Source organism: Gymnoscopelus braueri, assembly GCF_963280865.1.
Source record: "Gymnoscopelus braueri genome assembly, chromosome: 2".
NCBI lineage: Eukaryota > Metazoa > Chordata > Actinopteri > Myctophiformes > Myctophidae > Gymnoscopelus > Gymnoscopelus braueri.
Window position 1 is genome coordinate 11,554,921 of NC_137604.1, and position 22,340 is coordinate 11,577,260.

The 22,340-nt window shown below is 41.8% G+C and overlaps 1 protein-coding gene across 1 annotated transcript in view; it reads left to right on the forward strand.

Moving 5' to 3' along the window:
* The window catches only part of tusc3 (tumor suppressor candidate 3), a 185,183-nt gene that overhangs the window by 101,850 nt on the left and 60,993 nt on the right, over window positions 1–22,340 (forward strand). The window contains exons 3-4 of the mRNA XM_080447404.1: window positions 10,706–10,823; window positions 14,179–14,319. Of these exons, the coding sequence (XP_080303530.1) occupies window positions 10,706–10,823; window positions 14,179–14,319 (259 nt within the window). The remainder of the gene's footprint in view (window positions 1–10,705; window positions 10,824–14,178; window positions 14,320–22,340) is intronic.

A 22,340-nucleotide genomic window follows, 5' to 3' on the forward strand; every position in this document is an offset into this window, starting at 1 on the left:
TGTCACTTTTAGATTTCTTTAGGCTATTCAAAAATAGCAGATCTACAAGCTCATAGCGCGGCACCGAGTGCCGCGCTACGAGCTTGTAGATCTGCTATTTTTGAAAAATAGTGAAAATTATTTTTAAAATATTTTTTTCCGATTTTTTTTTTAGGATTTTGAAAATGTTTAGAAGCGGCCTCAGGCCTTAATGGGTTAAAGTCAGTGACTTATTCCCATTGTGGTCCTTGGTCTGAGACAAACAAAACATTACATAAAATAGGCAATGCAACAATACATAACACACTCTATAATGCTAATCCTGATTATGGCATACATACAGTATCTGATGAAGTGTCCATGCTATTCTGCAATGTTTTCTAGAAGCCATGGACCTTTTTCTTGAAAAGAAGATGAATACTGACGCTATTTATTGTCTGCAGGTAACAAGTCCCAGTTTTCTGCTCCCTCATATCTAGATGAGCATTTGCCCATATTAGTTTTGAACAGTGGTGTAAAGTAACTAAGTACATTTACTCAAGTACTGTACTTAAGTACAATTTTGACGTATTTTTACTTTACTTGAGTATTTCCAGTTTTCAGTACTTTTACTTCTACTCCACTACATCTCAGAGACAAATATAGTACTTTCACTCCACTACAATTATTTGACAACTTTAGTTACAAGTTACTTTTCAGATATAAATGATGATATTATGAAACATACATTAACCACTTTAGCCCTATTTTATACCAAGGCCATTTGAAAATAGCAGATCTACAAGCTCACAACGCGTCGCATCGCGACGTGTTGTGAGCTTGTAAATCGGCTATTTTCAAACATTTTAGTACTTTTACTTTTGGTACTTTAAGTATATTTTGATGCCAATACTTTTGTACTTTTACTCAAGTAACATTTTGAACACAGGCCTTTCACTTGTAGCAGAGTATTTTTATAATGTGGTATTGCTACTTTTACTTAAGTAAAAAATGCGAGTACTTTTTCCACCTCTGGTTTTGAACCTGGGCAAGTAAGTACAGGTCTGCTGGCTCTGGGGCAGTTGGGAATGAACCTCGCCACTCTTCCTAAATAGATTGCTACGGTACTCAGGGGCACTGCTGTTACAGATGTTATATGCCATGTTCGGCTGTAATTGTACTGGCGTAGCTACTAGAGGAAGCCATATTATGTGAAATCCCTGTTATTTAAGTATGATTCAAACCAGTTTAGTACTGTGCCAGAAAGTGCAACCCCGATTTAGTAGTCAGTCCAGTAATACGCTGTGGTCGACCGCGTCGAATGCAGCACTGAGCTCCAGTCTGAAATTGGAAATTGTGCCACTGTCTGTGTTTATAAGTGGATGTCATTGAAGACTCTTAACGAGAGCACTCTCATTGCTGTTTTTAGCACCGTTCCGGAAGACGGGTCGTCCTGTAATCTCGGCAATGACAGCCTTGTTTGACCCAAGTTTTCGACTCGTTTCTCGGCCCAGTTTGAGCCGACTTGCGGCAGACGTCAGACGACTACAAAGACGATGGCCCCAACAATGACACGGTCGCCGCATGGAAACGCCGTCTGGGAGCTGATTAAAACCTGTATAATAGGCACTTGACATAAGACACCGCGTGTGTGTAGGGGGAGGGAGGGAGAGAGAGACATAAATGGAGAGAGTGGAAAAGCAACGGAGCGAATGAGACCCAACGGGCAGTGGTGGAAAGTAACTAAGTACATTTACTTAAGTACTGTACTTAAGTACAATTTTGAGGTATTTGTACTTTCCTTGAGTATATTCAATTTCCAATACTTTTACTTCTACTCCACTACATCTCAGAGGCAAATATTGTACTTTTACTCCACTACATTTACTTGAAAACTTTAGTTACTAGTTACTTTTCAGATATAAATTATGATATAATGAAACATACATTAACCACTTTAAACCTATTTTACTTTAAAAAAAATTTACTTTTTACTTTTGGTACTTTAAGTACATTTTGATGCCAATACTTTTGTACTTTTACTCAAGTAAATTTTTAATTCTGGACTTCTACTTGTAACAGAGTATTTTTATATTGCAGTATTGGTACTTTTACTTAAGTAAAGAATTTGAGTACTTTTTCCACCACTGCCAACGGGTGAGAAAGAGGAAGGCAGACAGAGAGAGAGAGAGAAAGCGTGTCTGGTGTCCTATACCATTTATCTTCTCGTGCAGGAGGACCGGGGTCACGCTTAGCCGGTCATAACGGCGCCTTCGCCAGGCCGACGCACAGGACAAATAAAACAAAAATAAATGGAATAAGGAAACGGGTAAATAAGTGTGTTTGAGAAGAGAGCAAGGGAAGAGACAATTACCTCTTCAAGACCAGTCTAGTCACCATGACACTGAAAGAGAATGTATTTCTCTCTCTCTCTCTCTCTCTCTCTCTCTCTCTCTCTCTCTCTCTGTCTCTCTCTCTCTCTCTCTCTCAAAACCCCTCTCCCTATCTCTCACTTCCGTTCCGTCCCCTCTATTTTTGGGGTCACATATTGGACTTCTCCTTTCTGACGCCGTCCCTCCCTTCATGAATACATTCATGTATCTATCTCATTCGTTATGCTTTGGCCGTGCCCGAGGGCCGTCAAAGGAACACCTAGGACAGATAGAGAGGGGTAAATGGAAAATGGAAGATGATAAAAAAAAGTCAGGGGGATAAATACTGTACTGTGGTCTGTGTAAATAGGAAAACGCCGGAGACAAACGCGAGTAAACAGTATGGACATGGCACAAGATTGCGTCTGGATGCAACTAGCAATTTAGATAGCGTGCTATCTAGACTGGTGCTAGGTTCTTGGTTACCTGTGATCTTACTGAGGCGCTACACTGTCTCTCTGCATTTGATGCATGTGTTTACCTTGCTTATTGCAAGTCACTCTGGATAAGAGCATCTGCTAAATGTAACATTTAACTTGTGGCTGGGTCCTCTTCCGTACAGTACAAATACGCAGGATGGTGTAGCTTTTAGTCAGAACGTCCTTATTCTTTGTGCAACATAAATTACAGCAGTGCCCACCTCATATGAACAAAATGTTTCATTACATTTGTAGACCCACAGTAATTGGGCTTCTGCTTATAGCCATATTAACAGCACTATGCACACTCTGGCTCTGTCATAGTGAGCCATACAGTAGCTATGAAGCCCCAGCACAGGCTTTCAAAGTGAGGGTCAACTGTAATGGAGAGGAAAAAGAAGACACCTAATGATTGATAAGTAATAAGTAAATGAATAATAGTGAAAATAGCCAATTCACCAGCTCACAACGCGTCTCAATGCAACATCTTGTGAGCTTCTAGATCGGCTATTTTGACTATTTCACAATATTGGGGCCACAGCCGGTTAAATGAGGGTCCTTGGCATGGACAAGTTGGAAACCCCTGGCTTATAGCCCCATTTGGACACAAATACAGTTTACAACACTGTCAGTATGTAATGCGGAGCAGTATGGACTTTCACATTCCACCTGTCAGGTTTGGATGTATGGTGTACATTTTCCCGTAGCGGTGAGGTCATGTATGGTTGTACCGCACGTTTTGCTTATTGGACGTTTAACGATGAGATCATTGCCTTGCACAGCATACTGCAATACTCCATAACGTTGTTGCCGGGCAGAAACCTCGTATCTATATTTCAACTTCAAACGGTACATGAGTCAAAGGTTGTGGCAAGAGTTATTTTATATATAAACACGTATATATGTTTCTATTTGGAAACACGTGTGTGTTTCTGTTTGGAATGAGCTGCCTCTGTGTGTCAGGCAGTCTCGATCTAAACTGTCCTATAAAAAAAGTGTGAACATACTGTTATAGAATATGCTACAGGCTAGCGATGCACTTTAGATTTGTGTTTTTATGGTTTGATGTTAGGGATTTTAGGAGGTTTTCAGTGTTTAGTATTGTGTCGTTCATGTGACGTGCTGCGTGCTATGCAATTTATTGGACTATTTATTTTTTGTTTGTGTTGCAGGACCACATTTGTTTTATTACACTTTTATGTGTTTATCCTGGGTTTAAGTTATATTGTGTTTACTCGTATTCTTTTACCAAAATGAAATAAAATCAACTCAAACTGTTTGTCTTCGCCAGGCCGAAGGCGTGGCCGAGACAATGTTTCTGCCCCTGTCTGTGTGTCCGTCCGTCCGTCCGTCTGTCCGTCCGTCCGTCCGTCTGTGAACAGCTTATCTCCGGCACCGTTGGACAGATCTCTGTGAAACTATGTACACACACTCCCTGGAGGCCAGAGAAGAACTTTTTCACACAGGCTTTTTATTTTTGGATCTTACTCGTACAGATTTTGTCCAAACATCACGCAAATCGGTACACATTACCTCTATAGTCACGTGATCAAGTTGAATCTGTCGGATGTTTCATGTTCCATTCTGATTGGCTAAGATTGGCTTCCAAAGTTTGCACTGGAGTGGACCATTTTGACAGGCACAAGGGCGGATGGAGCACAACATAATGTAAAAGCTAACCGAGAACATGAATGCCAGAAATGTAATCCTTACAGTATGAGTGTGTGGGTGTACGGTTGCAATCAGCCTCTCTCCTCCATGTTTGTTGATATTTATAGTTCCTTCCTCGATTTGGATTTCTCGGTCGAAGCAAGTGACATTGATTGAGTGGCGCTCCTCTCCAAATGTTGGAACGATTTTCTACTCGAGGTGCCCAGAGCACAAAAAAACACTAACTCAGAGAGTGCTAACACACGGGAAGGAGAGCTCCTAGTGCTCATTCAGTGCCAGAAAAAAACATTGTCTAGTTGCCACAGTTTCAAAGGTGAGTGTTTTCACTCACCTTTGAAAAATCATAGAATATTATTCTTCACAGCGATCGACCCGTCGATCGCGGTAAAAGACGTAGCGGGGTCTCGTACACTCGGAGAAAAATAAATGGCCAGCCGCGATCGGCCATTCCATATATGGGCAGTTGAATGAGGAGTGGTTTTCTCCCACAACAACAGAAAGCACAAAAGAAAGTGTTTTCTTTCTTTTTTTTTCAAACAGGAAGTCAACGCGCTGTTTTTTTTTGTGATCACATGGTTTTGCTGCCTCAGTGCCTCTGAAGGACTCAGATGGTGATCGCTGGTTTGCGAACAGGGCCATCTGGTGGATAACACCGAAAACACCAAAACACGTTAATATGTTTTTTTGCGTGTGTTCTGTAACTGATGTACTGTTTTGCTGCACATTATTTAGGGTGATACGTTTTGTGGATCTTTTGAATTGTCCTTCAAGCATTTAGAACGAGTGGCTGCCCCGCCCCGTCCATTGAGTTCAATGGACAGGTGGCGCCATCTTGAGAGGTGTTCAGCTATTACTTTCAATGGTGTGACTTCACATTTATAGTCTTTATAGTCTTTCTGCACATGCTGTCCGGTAACAAATTGAGTCCAGAAATGATCAAAGCGTTCGTCTGATATTCCAGATAAACTTAACCGTGATTCTGATTGTACAAGGTTACATCTTGTCAGCAGAGATAAGTAATGATCGAAGGTTTGTGCATTATTAGCTATGAATTGATCTGAGCTTCATGGGACAAAAGTGACTGAGGCAAAGAATAATTAGTCATTATAACATAATTGGCCATTAATTGATTATCTCTTCTACTTTCTCTTTCACTCTCCCTCATCTTTTTCTTCCCCCTTCCTCCCTCCATCTTCCAACTATCTCCACATGCCTTCCTACTCCTCGACTTCTACCTTTCTCCTTCTGTTCTCTCCCTCCCTTCTCCCCGTCCTTTCTTTCTTCCTTTTTTCTTTATTTCTCTCTCTCTCTATGTTTGCCTCTCACTCTATCTCTCTCCGCCTGTACGTTTGTCTCTCACTCTGTCTCTCTCTCTCTCTCTTTATATCTGTTTCTGTCAATACAATAATTGTAATATTGCCAAAGCATTATTTATATAATTTATTATGGATTATTTATGTATCATAATATGATACAAAAAATAATACATAACAAACAACACAAACAACATAAGAAAAGAACAACAACAACAACCACAACATGTGTTGTCACCCATTTTTGTGGGATTGCCTGGGCAGAGTCAAAATCTATTATTTTATTTGTAAATTTTGTTATTCTTTTGTGAATTTGAGGTGGTATTATGTTCTTATATCTTTGTGTTTGTCACATGGTCATAAAGTGGAGCTGTGCCTCCAGAAGTACTCTTTGACCCGCGGTGAAAGAGCACAGACTGTCCTCTCTCACGGCCAACTTTGTTTATGCCTGGTCAGGCTGTGCTCACTGCATTCAGTACATTGTTAAAGGCTGTTCTGTTTGTTATCAGTCACCATGGTCAAGCGCTCCGCCACGGTGTTACTGTCTATAGAGCCAGGTACTGTAGCATTGACGTTTACTTGAGGCTTTCTATTCAATCCTATAGGTTTCATAAGAGCCTTGTATTAGAGAGCATGCGTCAGAGTTGGGGGCGAAAAACAGCGCCGGTCACTCGGTTGATGTAAACTCGAAATGGTGACAAGCGCTCATAGACTCCAGTGCGTTCCGTAAACGTCCGGTTCAGGGCTTTGTCATTATTTCGGCTCCACGGACTGGCCCGATGAAGTGAACGGAAGTGATGCAACTCTCCTTAAATGGCACTGGGTTTCATAAGTTTGTATTTGTTGACCGATCATTTGGTTTAGTCGCATTTCTTGCGGAAGCGTGTCACTGTCCTGAGGCTGGTTATTATTATTACCTGTGTTAGTACGGTCTGCTGTTTTTGATTGATTGATTGATTGATTGATTGATTGATTGATTGATTGATTGAATACTTATATTAACAGCTTGCAATGCTGAAAGGATAACAGAAAAAGCCCTGGGGGCTTGTTTCCATTGCGGTCCTATGTATTCAATTCATCAAGACGTATAATACTAAACACAAAATCATCAATACTAGGAGCAATACAAGTATAAGTATATTTATAGAAAAAAAAGTGTGTGGGGGGCATATTTTCTGGTAAGCTAGACTTGTCTAGGTCCAGTTGAAAATTGCAGGCAGGTACTCTGTTATGGCGGTTTTGAAGGAGTGTTAGTCTATTAAGTCTATTATGTACCCCAGGGGGTATAGGGGGTAACTGGGGTGGGGGGGAGCTCCTATGAGATCCTTTGGGGGACACACAGAGATCAGGAAGTCCTGGGCTGTTCCCCTCATCCCTCACTGGGAAAATCCTCCATAAAAACAGAGGGAATGTAAGGAAAAATGAAGGCCTGTCCCTCGGATAAGATTTGTGGAGTTTAGAGGTCTGTTAGAATGTGGCTCCTGCTATGGGGACACTGAGCCCCCCAGGTATCCCCTGGGTGCCTGGGGTAGGCAGCTCAAAACAACAGTTAACTCTTTGACTGCCAGATCAATAGTGTAATAGTGTGCTGCCAGCAAAAACACTAAACAATGTTACTGTACCTTTGAAAAATCATGGAATATTCTCTCTGACCGCTGTCCTCCCGGATATCGGCACATTACACGGACAGGGTTGTCGCAGTAGAGGAAAAAATTGTCCGGTCGTGATCCTCCATTCAAGAGCTATGACCGTTTCAATGAGGCTTGTTTTGCCGTAAAGCAGGAGGAACGGAGATCTAGCAGAGATACAAACAGGAAGTAAACTAGCTTTTATTTATTAAATGACGTCATTTCCGGGTATGTCGTCATCAGGCAGTGAAAGCATCATCCATAGGATAGTTTACAACGCCATCTAGTGGAAAACTACTGAAAACAAAACCTTGTCCAAACTCGTCGTTGGCAGGCTGGGACTTAGTGAACGGAGGTGACGCAACTGCGCGCCGAGTCAGGCCATTTACGCACGTCGGCCACTCGCTCAAACATTGCAAAAAATACCTCTGGATCACGTTCATAAAATCAGGGCACCAGACGTAGATTTCCATTAATATCAAAACCCCCCTGCGGACTGTCCTGCAGGTTCTGTAGATACTTGTGCCGCAGCTGAAATCTTACCGTCCCTTATCAAATACAACCTGGCCTGCTCTACCCCCAACTGAGCCTGTTCAGTCTGCTGTTTCAGCTTTTCAATCGCGTATTGAGTATCTAGCCTTACTCCATCCTGCTCCGCTTTTAACTTCGCTTGCAACTTAATTTGCTCCATCTGTAGTTCCATTAATTATTTTTGTTGGTCGAACGTCAACCCTGGTGTCACTACAGGTAAAGAAGGCACCGCCGTTGCGGCATCTAACGGGAAAGGTTCCTGTTCCTCAACTGAAAACTCTTTCAATTAAATGTTCTCTCAACACTGCCATTACGCTCTCTTTTAATTTATTTTCACCGGACTCCATTTTAATCCTGTATTTCTCTGCTATTTTAACTGGTCTTTGGTGCACTGAATGAACAGTTCCTCTGAAGGAGAATCCTCAAATTCCTCTATGGTAACCGTCCTGGCTTATGTGTGCTTTTTTAGTCCCCAAACTAACTCTTTCCGTCTTCATGCCGGTTTGCGGAGGGAATTCACGCACTGAAGGCCACCGCAAAGACCTAACTTATACCAAGGGGTAGGAAATGCAACCGGTATGCACCCCTTAGCTGTGCCCTCGAGCCCGAATGTGCACGCTCCGGTATGCATACAGCCGCTCCTTGCACGTAATCCACCCCCCGGCCTAAACCCTCCAACCTCTTTTACCCCGGCAGCTAAACCGCACCTAACAGGGACACTCATATAATACCAAAACAAAAAACAGCCAGGCAATGTTTTTTCTTCTTATAACTTAGCAGCACAAATACCAGAAAAACCTCCCCACCACCCGCACAAACTTAATCAACTACTGTAATGTACTGTAACTTAACCGACACAGCATCTCCCAAAGTCCAAACAACAAGCGTGTAACGTCGCTTTATTTTATCTACTCACTGGACCGTTGAATAAACAGGACTATGTGACGTCCATTAATATGCATTGTCCTGTCAATAAAAAATCACGTAAAGTAAAAGTAAAGTAAATGAGCCTGTCAGGCTGAGCTCACTGCAGTCAGTACACTGTGAAAGGCTGTTCCCTGTTTGCTATCAGTCTCAATGGTAAAGTGCCACGGAGTTACTGTCTATAGAGCCAGGTACTGTAGCATTGACGTTTACTTGAGGCTTTCTATTCAATCCTATAGGTTTCATAAGAGCCTTGTATTAGAGAGCATGCGTCACAGTTGGGGGCGGAAAACAGCGCCGGTCACTCGGTTGATGTAAACTCGAAATGGTGACAAGCGCTCATAGACTCCAGTGCGTTCCGTAAACGTCCGGTTCAAGGCTTTGTCATTATTCGGCTCCACGGACTGGCCCGATGAAGTGAACGGAAGTGATGCAACTCTCCTTAAATGGCGCTGGTTTTCATAAGTTTGTATTTGTTGACAGATCATTTGGTTTCGTCTTAGATTTAGTCGATTTCTTGCGGAAGTGTGTTACTGTCCTGAGGCTGGTTATTATTATTATCAGTGTTAGTACGGTCTACTGTTTTTGATTGATTGATTGAATACTGTATTAACAGTTTGCAATGCTAAAAGGATAACACAAAAAGCCCTGGGGGCTTGTTTCCATTGTGGTCCTATGTATTCAATTCATCAAGACATATAAAGATATACAATACTAAACGCAAAATCATCAATATTTGGAGCAATACAAGTATATTTATAGAAAAACTGTGTCTGTCATTAATACATTTCACGTTTATAAAAAAATAGCAGATATACAAGCTCATAGCGTGGCACCGAGACTCACTGGAAGTGGAAAAACACCAGATGACTTAATATTAAGTAAAGTAAAGTCAGTAGTGTAATGTGTGTGTGCATGAGTAGATTGTGTAGTGTGGGTGAGAGGGTTGCATGGGTTACACCTCATTCAAAATACATGTTGAATGAGGTGCAGAGTGGGTGAGGTGCAAAAGTCAAATAAACTGGGAGAGGACTGGGGAGACAGGCTTTTATAGAGGCAGATTTGTCATATTCTCTCTCTCTCTCTCTCTCTCTCTCTCTCTCTCTCTCTCTCTCTCTCTCTCTCTCTCTCTCTCTCTCTCTTTCTGTTGAATTAATTCCAGTCCAGTTCAGTTCATATTCATTCGGGTTAAGCTTCATTGGCTTTAATGGACCGGCGGCGTGTTAGCGGTGCAGTTGTCGCTACCTTTGCCATCACATGTGAATAAATGGAATAAAACCATCAGTAAGTGCGAGGCTCGATGCGACATCCAGCAGATAGATACTATGTACCCACTGCATGAATGATGAGTTTTAACTTTATCTCTATTTGTTGCAGGGCTAATGTTCCATTAACAATCATAGAATCCAAGCCAGGCCGATCGCTTGCCGCCAAAATGCATTGTGGGAATTGTAGGACAAGTTAGAAGGCCATTAGAGGCTGTGTGAATGGGGGTTGTATCGTTAAAATTGTGTAATTGTTTGTGTGATAACCATCAACACTTTCAATCTGCAAATATTTCTTTTTTAATATACAATCCTACATTTCTATTTTATAAAATGTGTATAGCTCACAACACGTCTTGTCATGACATGTTTTGAGCTTATTTTTCGTAAGAGTATGGTGGGCTTAACTAATTAATATGAAGACAGTACAATACAGCTATGTAATGTGTGTGTGTGTGTGTGTGTGTGTGTGTGTGTGTGTGTGTGTGTGTGTGTGTGTGTGTGTGTGTGTGTGTGTGTGTGTGTGTGTGTGTGTGTGTGTGTGTGTGTGTGTGTGTGTGTCAGGCAGGCTAACGAGGAGTACCAGGTGCTGGCTAACTCGTGGCGCTACTCGTCTGCGTTCTCCAACAAGCTGTTCTTCACTGTGGTCGACTACGATGAAGGAGCGGACGTCTTCCAACAGGTACAACTCTCTACCCCTTCCTCTCTCAACACTTGTTTTAAAGGGCAAGAACACTTTGGTTGATAGGTTTGGGTTGTGTTACCTTGTCCATGATCTCCTTTGATTGATTGAATTCTTTATTAGTCAGGAATTAACTCATTCAATGCCAAAGACGTCTTTTGACGTCTGCAAATCAAAGGCCCAGACTGCCAAAGATGTCTTTTGACGCCTGTTGTGTGTTTTTAGTTTATACACTAGATGGCGCTCTTCGCTAAGATATGAGTGACCAATTCATTCTCAGTCACACACAGATCCAAGAGATCACGTGATCGCAAGATCTCCTCCACCATTCACTTCCTGCTTAGCGTATTTGGGGAAACGGCTGTATCGTGCCTTCCTTGTTTTCGTCTGCATTTTTGACGAGACATGCTATATTCAACGCCCAATAACTAGAGAACGGACGGTCAAAATGATATTTTTTAAATATATTCTGTGACTAGTTGAAAAGTGTGTTAGTGAGTTAAGGCTAAATGGTTAAGACCATTGTGGTCCTATGAACTATGTAACTACTAGTCCATACTCGGTGAAGTGCGCAGATGAAAGTAGTTGCAAACGTACACACACACACACACACACACATACACACACACGCACACACGCACACACGCACACACGCACACACACACTCTCTGTGTGTGCGTGTGGCAGACGGCAAGAGTGTAACACAGTGGGTCTGTGGATTCGACGCATGTGCAGTTTGAGACATTCGTCCCATAGCTCGCGGGGTCATCCCACGGCTGGGCAGCCGTAACCATGGCGACATTATTCTTACATAAAAACGCGAATAAACAGCTGACAGTTGGGGAAATCGAAAAACAGGCTTCGCTGTTAGGTGCACACGGTAATGGTCAATGGCTTTGTGCAAATTGCTCCAGCCACTGAGGAGAACCGGGCAGAACAATTTTGGTCTCACCACCACTACAGAGGTTTGTCAAATTATAGGAGGATGTAACTCCAAAGGTGGGCAAGAAATAAAAAATGATTGTTCCGTTGATTAGAAATTGATCAAAATATGCTCCCCATTGACATGTTTTTATTTCTTGCCCAACTTTGGAGTTAAATCAATCACACAACCTCAAACCTCTACCAAAGTGGTCTGGCCCTTTAATTAGATGATGGGGAAGCTGAGGGGGACGGCATAGGAGGAACCCTTGTAGCCCTGTGAATTGCTTTAAAAATCAAGTTTATAATTAGTATTATTATCTCCAAGGCCTTGTCTGTACTTTGTGTCATCTTTCTTCCAGCTTTGCTCTTTCTAAATTGCCCCTTGACATTTCAAAGCAATCAGTAAGACCAGAGACAGACAGATGCTTTCAGAAAACGTCCATAAAAACAAACCAATATCCAGTACCTTTGTCTCCTTTCTTTCTCTCCCCTGCACATCTATTCTTTAAAATTATTTTGGGACTGGTCTTCAAAATTGTAAATGCAGATTTGCACGAAATGCCCCCTATACCCGCTTATCTGTCAAAATACCTCCAAAAAGTTAGTGACACCCACAGTCACGAAACTAGAGGGAGCGTAAACAACAATCTAGCCTAAACCCATCCCTCAAAAAATGCAGTTCGTTGGGCTCATTCAAAACAGCCCTAAAAACTCATCTTTCTGGAGGCCATAAGAGGAGGTAGTACCAGTTTCCCTGTAGACAGATGACCCCCCTTCACCCCTTTTTTTATATATACTTTTATTTTATTTTTCATGATGCTTTTTTTGTACATAGTGGTATTTTTTCTCTGTTTTTTTATGTTGATTTGAACTGTTTGGTTGCTATTATATATGTCTATGAAATTAATTCAAGGACCCCAACTTTGGTCGGACCTTTTAGACAAAAGTATTATAAATGTAACTGTGTTGTTTTACATTCTTTTGCCTAATAAAATTTTCAATCAATCAAAACAATCAAAACTGTGCAGAGCTGGCTGCGCACCAGTGTTAATTTTGTCGACTAACTCCCTTGACTGATGAATGTTTTTTGTCGACTTCATTTTTTCACTGACATTTTTCTTTATATTTCTTTAATAAAAACTAAGCTATGATGACAAAAAAAAGACTAAATATAATGACAATTTCGTCAACAAATAAAAACTAGACTAAAATGTTAGGGAGGGACTAGTGGAGAATTGCTGCACATTTCAGTGCCCATGCCTGGGTCACATATATTGCAGAAATATTTTAGTTTCTGAGATCACCACCATTCTATGAGAGACAATACACAGTTCCTCCACTCCTCCATCTACTCCCTACCTCCACTCCTCCATCTACTCCCTACCTCCACTCCTCCATCTACTCCCTTCCTCCACTCCTCCATCTACTCCCTTCCTCCACTCCTCCCGTTCCTCCATGAACAGGTTGGCTATTTCTGACGTAGAATTCATCTTTAGCCACTTGTACGCCAGCGTTCATATTCTGGTCATATTTTAGTCATCTGAAAAGTTTAGTCGACTAAATTTCACAAGATTTTAGACTAAATGTACAGTTGATTTTGTCGACAAAATGTTATTTTGGCAGACCTTGATGGCATTGTAATGGCTGATTTTACACTTGGTTGAATGCGAAAATAGCAGATCGACAAGCTCACAACGCGTCGCTCTATTTTCAGAGCGCAACCAAACATAACATTTTTGTTCTAATTGATCTCTTCTCCACTAGTCCCTCCCTAATGTTTTAGTCTAGTTTTTATTTGTTGACAAAATTTGTCAGTGAAAAAAGGTACTCGACCAACATCTTTCGTCATAGTTGACTAAATGAACCCTGCTCCCATGTGAACACACAGACAGGCACAGGCACATCGCTCTGTGAGTAAACGGCAGGCAATTTACGGCTGCTTTTACAACTGTGTCAAATCATTGACCTGCACGTCGTGTGGAACAACATTTTTTTCCTAGGATCAATGGAACTCCCTTGACTGTTATTATTTTTACCAGTGGTTTCTGCAACTATAGGCATACCTGCCTGTACTCGTTTTCATGCTCCACATCAGGCTTGAGGATCGTATAGGGTGTATTCGTCTGTGTAGTTTAACCCTTTAGATTTCTTTGGCTATTCAAAAATAGCAGATACTGTATACAAGCTCATAGCGCGGCACCAAGTTATTTTTTTAACTTTTTGAAAAACATAATTTTTTAACGGAAGACACAAAAAAGGGGGGATATTCCAGACAAATTGGTCTGGACTCAAACATGGATCCCGACCCACTGCTTTGGAAATCGAGTGTGCATGCTTGTCGCTACGCCTGTCAGATAGCACACATGTTGGAATCTGACATGGTCTTCTCTGTCTGTCTGTCTGTCTGTCTGTCTGTCCTTCGTGTGTTTAGTTGAACATGAACAGTGCTCCTACCTTCATGCATTTCCCGGCCAAGGGGAAACCGAAGCGGGCCGACACGTTCGACCTGCAGAGGATCGGCTTCGCTTCAGAACAACTGGCCAAGTGGATCGCAGACCGCACTGATGTGCAGGTACGTGCACACACAATTGCACACAGGCCACGCATGCATGCATTTGCACACACGCACACACACACACGCACGCACACACGCGCGCACACACGCGCACCCACGTGCCCATGCACGTATTGTGTGCACAGAAACATTAAAAAGTGAATACTTGAGTCCTTGAATCATGCTTCTAAAAACAAAGGGGCAATGCTGATCATTAATTATTTTAAATTCTTTCAAATCTTTATTAATTCAACATTGTTTATAGCCGACCTTGACAGCGATTCAGAGCGTTTTCACAAACCTTTGAAAACTCATAGAATATTATTATTCGCTATTACCGCTCGCTTTAACCCATTAAGACCGGGCACGCATCTGTGTGTCATTTTTAGATTTCTTTGGCTATTCAAAAATAGCAGATATACAAGCTTATAGCGCGGCACCGAGTGCCGCGCTATGTGCTTGTAGATCTGCAATTTTATGAAAAATGTGTGCAAATCTTTGGATATATGTATTTTTAAAGCGAACATTTGTAACTCAAATCTTTGCTTCTGGGGATTCTACAAATATCTTCTATGATATGGCCGTGGACCCCCATCTCAAAATATGTTGTTCCAGGGACCCCCCAGAAGTTGTAACAGAGTAAAAAATGTTTGCTTTAAAAAATATATATTCAAATATTTGCACAAATTTTCCACAATTCAAAAATAAAACAGCAGATCTACAAGCTCATAGTGCGGCACTCGATGCCGCACTATGAGCTTGTATATCTGCTATTTTTGAATAGCCAAAGGAATCTAAAAATGATATCCGAGTCTCCCTGCGCCACCAGCTCCCACGAGCAGAAATGAAGCCTTTTACTGGAGCAGTGAGTACCAGGAATCAAACAACCTTCCAGCTAACATTCCTGAACTCCAGTTCCAGAGGTGGGACTCCATACTTTTTAAGTTAAACTCGGAGCATTAGCGATGATGCATTGAGATTCAACAGAGCTGCGTTTTTGGAGAACAACACAGAGCACTTAGCCTAAGTGCTAGCTTTCAGACGCCCCGACGTGACTTTGACGCTAAAATAAAGAACCGAACAGGAAAAGATAGAGAGGGCGGTTGAATGTTAAGAAAAAAAAAAGAGCCAGGAGAGATGGATAGTTTTACATGAAAGAGAAACGCAAACACAAAGACAAGCACCAAAGGCCCAGAACAGGAGACTATTTCCTTCGATTTAGAGCGCCTCTCGCTGCTGGAATTACAATGAGGACACGGGGGGGGGGAAGCTGAGTATGAATGAGATCAATGGCAGCCATTTTGGATCCATATCAATCATTGGTTCTATGAGTTCTGTCCCCCATTATGGGTCATAGTATTGAGCGGCCTCTGAAAATACCGGGCCAGATGACTTTGCATGAGGCGCCCGCAATGTCTCTGAAATATGGCAGCCATTACTTATGAAGAGAAATGCTTTTTTTGTTCTCTCCTTTTCTTTTGATGGCTTTAACCTCTCTCTCTCTCTCTCTCTCTCTCTCTCTCTCTCTCTCTCTCTCTCTCTCTCTCTCTCTCTCTCTCTCTCTCTCTATCCAGTTTACAATTTAGCCATTTAGCAAACGCTCTTATCCAGAGTGACTTACAATAAGCAAGGTAATCACACACATCAAATGCAGAGAGACAGTGCAGTGCAGTAATCTAGGATCACAGGTAAACCAAGACATGACTGCAGCGATAATATGTACCGTATGAGGTTTGGACAGAACTTATTGGAGTAGTAGCAAAAAGTGTGTTTTGTAGAAAACAGGCAGAGAATCTTGTCTGGCACTAATGACCGGGGTCTACAGTATATGTGGAGTTGCGTCATGATCCAAGGAATCCAGCGGGAAACGTGTATTTATTTATTTTACGACCTACGGTTCAAGAAGTTGGTGAAGTGGTTGTTATAGTGCCACCATCTGGCTGATTTGAAAAAGGTTGTGGTGGAGGCTCTTCCTTGGCCTACTGGCAGTTTGTGTGCAAAGTGTCATGGCAATCAGATGCTGTGTTCATCATTTGTGGCATTATGTGCAAAATGTGCAAAACCTCCCACAAACTTTGAAAGCCAATCGTAGCCAATCAGAATGGCATCTGAAAAAGCAGACTGATACATCAGGATCACGTGACCACAAAGATCATGTGTACCGAGTGTGGGACAAAATCTGAGTGGTTGAGAGCAGGATCTTGGCTTCACTCTAACACCTAGGAGGTCGAGGCGACACCCCACAGTAGTCCTGACAGACCTGGACATTGCGGACGACATCAGCCTGCTCTCAAACCACGTGGAACATGCACAGGAGCTCTTCGAACAGAGTGGCGTCAGAGTGTGCCAACGTTGGCCTTCTCTGCCATTTCACGTTTGTGGCTAAATGCCAAGAAAACTGAGGTTATCACCTATAGCATCTCATCGGAACATCCACCTCTCACAACAACAGGAGGCACTGTGCTTAAGGAAGTCAAGGACTTCAAGTACCTGGGCTCATGGGTCAACAAAGCAAGATCTTAAAGTGAGGAAGGCACTTGCATGGAGGGCCCTGAACGGCATGTCCAGCGTAAGGAGCTCCAACCTCCCCCGTCAGAATGAGACTAGCTGGACACTGCTAGTGATCTGTGTAGAAAGTTATGTCATGATCTAAGGAATCCACAGAAAACAAAGGTTTTATTGTACGGCTTACGGTTCAAGAGTTGTAGGCCAAAGCGTGAACTGGCCTGTTATAGCGCCACCATGAGGCCGATCTGAAAAAGTATCGGCCTCACGGTACAACTTTGAATACTGCCTCATCAAAGTTGGTATAGTGACTTTATACATCGTCAGATACTTGAATGTGTCCTTATATTATCATCACTTTACCCAAATGCAGCTCAAGTGGAGCTTTGGGCTTTTTTTCCATCTGACTTCGTCATTCTAATCAATGATGGAAAAAAACGACGAAAATCTCCAAAGTTGGTGTTTGGTGGTTTGACTGTTTTGAGGATCCAATGGAGTTAGGAGGTTTAGTCAGAAGCGCTCTTTCATACTTTCCATTCGTTCAATATTAGTAAAACCCACACACAGACGTTCAATAGTACTGATTTATTAAAAATAAAATAGAAAATATGGTTTCTGCCCGACAGCGACGATATGCAGTAGTAATATATCTCTGCTGTCCAACAGCAACCTGCTATAAACGCTCATTTTTCAGGAAATGAAGAATACAAAATATAAACTTTTCAGGAAAGGAAGAAAACCGTATATTTTCAAAACAAAGCAATACTGCCTCATCAAAGTTGGTATAGTGACTTTATACATTGTCAGATACTTGGCATGTGTCATTATATTATCACCACTTTACCCAAATCCAGCTCAAATGGAGTTAGGAGTCCGAACAGCTGACAATAGCTCCAATCGCGCGGAGGGAGAGATTCCAAATGGTCCTTGGAACCCTTTCAAGGACCCCTTGGTGGTCCACAGACCTACGGTCTAGTCTAGTAGTTAAAGGACTTGTGTGTGTGGACTAAACCTCTTTCTCTCTCTCAGTGTGTGTGTGTGGCCTTTTTCTCCCTTCATCTTTTATTCATTTCCTCTCATCTCTCTCTTTCTAATTCAATCCAGTGCAAAGTGGCTCTATTGGCATGACTGTCGGCAAATTGATACATATCACAATGCAATCCCCCCCCTAACAATACACCAAATTGATTCCACTCGTTTTATACAACATAACAGCGCTGTGTTAACAATAATGGATCTACAAAGTAAGTACGACATGTAGCATCTGTGGATCAGATCATATCACACTAATGAACGAGTATCATAGTCTTCAAATGTACTTTATATTTTCTAAATATGTTTTTTTCTAGATCAGTGGTTCTCAACCTTCTCTGGATCAGGGCCCACTTAACTCTTTCACTGCCAGACTTATTTATTTTCTTTTTTTAACCCATTGAGGCCTGAGGTTTTGCGATTCTGCAAAATGTCTTGGGATTCTGCAAAATGTCTTTCAGAAAACGGTTCTCTGAAAAACTTATGTTTCTATGTCAGTCGTTTTCAAACTTTTTCATGTCAAGGACCCCCAAAATGATATGAATTTGGTCGCCAACCCCCATCTCAAAATGTTTTGTTCCAGGGACCCCCCAGAAGCAAAGATTTTAGTTAAAAATGTTCGCTTTAAAACAATATATATTCAAAGATTTGCACACATTTTCATAATTTTTCAAAAATAGCTGATCTTCAAGCTCGTAGCGCGGCACCGAGTGCCGCGCTACGAGCTTGTAGATCTGCTATTTTTGAATAGCCAAAGTGTAAAATAATGCTTTTTTAGCTCAAATCAAAAAGTTACACAGATGCTTTCCAGGTCTTAATGGGTTAAATATTCTTTTGGGCTTTTATGCCTTTATTTGACAGTAAGTAGGCTGACAGGAAACGGGGAGAGATGGGGGGGTGACACACAGCAAAGGTTGTCGGGATCGGGAGTCGAACCCGCGACATGCTGTCCTGTCAAGCTGAATTACCAGCGTATGTGGTATGCGCCTGGACCGCTAGGCCAGCGGGCGCCCCCTGCCAGACTTATTTCTGTCTGCGTGCACCCACTACCAGAGATTTTTTGATTTTCTTACCTTTTGAAGTCAGACTATCACAGACTATGTATCTCCAGTATGATCAATCCCCTGATAGTTGGTAATCACGGGGTGTTTCACTGTGCTTCCACGAAAAAAGAAAAAAAAAACGTCATCGCGACCCTCCGTCCACTTGTTGTAGGCCGTTGAAAATAGGACGACTCGTCCAAAATACATGGTAAAACACAGGAGGCGAGATACAGACGATTTCCCAAAGACGTTAAACAGGAAGTCAATGGAGCAGTAAATATTGGGATCACGTGATCTCCTGGTTCTGTGTGCATCTGTGTATCAAATGGTCACTCATGTGTTAGAGAAAAGCGCCATCTAGTGGGAAAAAAAACACAAAAAGTCATAAAAAGTTGTCCTTGGTAAGCTGAGCCTTTGGGAAAAAAATAGTACAAATGTCGTCCTTAGCAGTGAAAGAGTTAATCATCTCAAGCATGCGCGGCCCACCCATGTAACCAGTCAACACGACAGCCATTCTGTTGCTCTGTTGAAATTCAAAAGTAGTAGTAGTATCTACTTGTAGATCTGCTACTTTTGATGATTTTGTGTGACGCTGTAGTATGATCGAGTAGGACGTTAATTTACGAAATAAAACACAAAAAGTGTTAAAACATGGAGATACAGGCCGGTTTCTGCCCGACAGCAACGACATGTATTACTCTCAGCCAATGGCAACAATGGCAGCAGGCACCATGCTCAATGCCCATCCTGGCACAATCACTGTCTCTCTCTCTCACACACACACACACACACACACACGCACGCACGCACGCACGCACACACACACACACACACACACACACACACACACACACACACACACACACACACACACACACACACACACACACACACACACACACACACACACACACACACACACACACACACACACACACACACTCTCTCTGCTGGAACATTAACTGTTATGTTCACTAACAGGCCCGGCTTGTTGACAATTTGGCGTACTAGTTGGCTTGGTAGTCGGGAACACACAGACGTTTGTGCTCACACACACACACACACACACACACACACACACACACACACACACACACACACACACACACACACACACACACACACACACACACACACACACGGCCAACATGTTGGGTTATAGCAGGTGATAAAAAGAGAGACTGCTCTAGTCGGGTGTGCTATAGCGTGAAACGATGAACGGAACAAGGCTTAACCGTCTTGTATGTATGTGCGTCCAGGGAACAGAAATGACTCTGAATCCTTTCACTTGGAAAACGTAAAAAAAAAAAACTGGTTCTGAGGAAGAGTCAAATCTATGTCCTTTACAAACACTACATCTGTTCTATAACCCATTTAATCCTGGAACGCATCTCCGTCCTTTTAGATTTCTTTGGCTATTCAAAAATAGCAGATATACAAGCTCATAGCGCACATTTTGACATGACAAAAGTTTGAGAACCACCGATATTAAAGCAACATATGTTTTTTTCAACACAAAACTGAAGCAAAGATTTGAGTTTAAAATGTACGCCTTAAAAATATATATATTCAAAGATTTGCAAAACTTTTCACGATTTCTCGTTGTGTGGCATCCGGTGCCGTGCTATGAGCTTGTATATCTGCTATTTTTTGAATAATGGTTATAGTTAAAAAATCTTAAATGACACAGTATGTGTTCCCGGATTGAATGGGTTAAAACTCAACAAATGCATTTCACATGCCGCTGGGTTCTGACAGAGATACAAAGACATCACACCGCTCAATCCGCTTGTAGAATTTCACCCCGGGCACTTTGGTCTCTCTCACCCCCCTCCCCCCCTCTCTCTCTCTCTCCCTCTCTCTCGTGGTGGATAGATAGTTCCTCCGTGTTTGTTCCCCTTTGTGTCAAACGTGCAAAAGGCCACACGTACAATTCAGCACATTCCGCACTGCGTGGCGAAGGTGGGTGGTGGTCTTTGGGTCGTAAAAAGTCAGAAAAACACAGCAGACCCTTCCATTCAAACAACATATGCTTCACGCTCGAGCTTTTATCTTCTGGCCTGTCATTTCCATTCACATTTCACTGACTTCTGACTCTTTTTTTTTTTTGCCAAAGCCGGAATTTTCTCTTCCACCTTTGTGTTTTCTCTCCATCTCTCTGTTCCAGGTGTTCCCAAACCTTTTCAACTCAAGACCCTGACGAGAAAAATACATGCAAGGGATAATCAATGGGTAGCGGGTCATTATTGATAAATAAACCCACGAAAGGGTGATTAGACATTGCATCGGGGTCTAGTCATCCTGAAGGGGTTTATTTCTCAATAATGGACTTGCTCCCCGCATTGATTATCCCGCTTATTACACGGCTACTTAATAAAGGCATGAATAAATTGACCCAAAAGCAACAAAACGAAGGAATTTCATTGCCTACGGTAATGCAAGCAGTGGTGGAAAAAGTGCTCACCTTTTTTACTTAAGTAAAAGTATCAATACTGCAATGTAGAACTACTTTGTTACAAGTAAAAGTCCGGAATTCAAAATTTAGAAGTATTGGTATCAAAATGGACTTAAAGGACTAAAAGTAGAAAGTACTCATTATGCAGAATGTCCCATTTCACAAGTTTTCAAACGTTTCAAATGTATAAAAATCATTTGAAAATAGCAGATCTACAAGCTCACAATGCGTCGCATCGCGACGCATTGTGAGCTTGTAGATCGGCTATTTTCATATGGCCGAAATGTGTATAGGGCCGAAGTGGTTAATGTATGTTTTGTAATAATAATCTACTAAGTAACTAGTAACTACTAAAAGTTTTCAAATAATTGTAGTGGAGTAAAAGTACAATATTTGCCTCTGAGATGTAGTGGAGTAGAAGCAAAAGTACTGAAAATCGGAATTACTCCAGTAAAAGTATAAATACCTCAAAATTGTTCTTAAGTATAGTACTTGAGTACATGTACAGTACTTAGTTACTTTGCATCACTGAATACAAGTATTCCATACATTTATGCCAGGTGCGTCCAGTGCAACGCAGTCACCTCGGAAAACAATGGGAAGTGTTGATAATGTGTGCACCAACATTCTTGTAACCAATGTTTAGCTGTTAATGACAGTTTGTTTACATGGCTGCCATGTTGGATACGGCACACAATCAAGCGACATGGATTGATATGAGCCAGGTGCTCTGAGTCTTTGATTAGACAGTGTTATGTTAAATAACAGACCACTGAATTCAGTGATTGACCAATCAGAATCAAGCATTCAGCCAAGTCGTGTAATGATATGAACCAATCACGTCTATGTCTCCTATTTCGCTGTGATCGAGCTTAACCCATTCGATCCGATAATTGAAAACCTACAACATCACTGTATTATGTTAGATTTATTAGATATTATATTGATATTATAGCTATGTTTATTGTATTAGTCATGTGATGTTATTACCTATAATGGCGAGA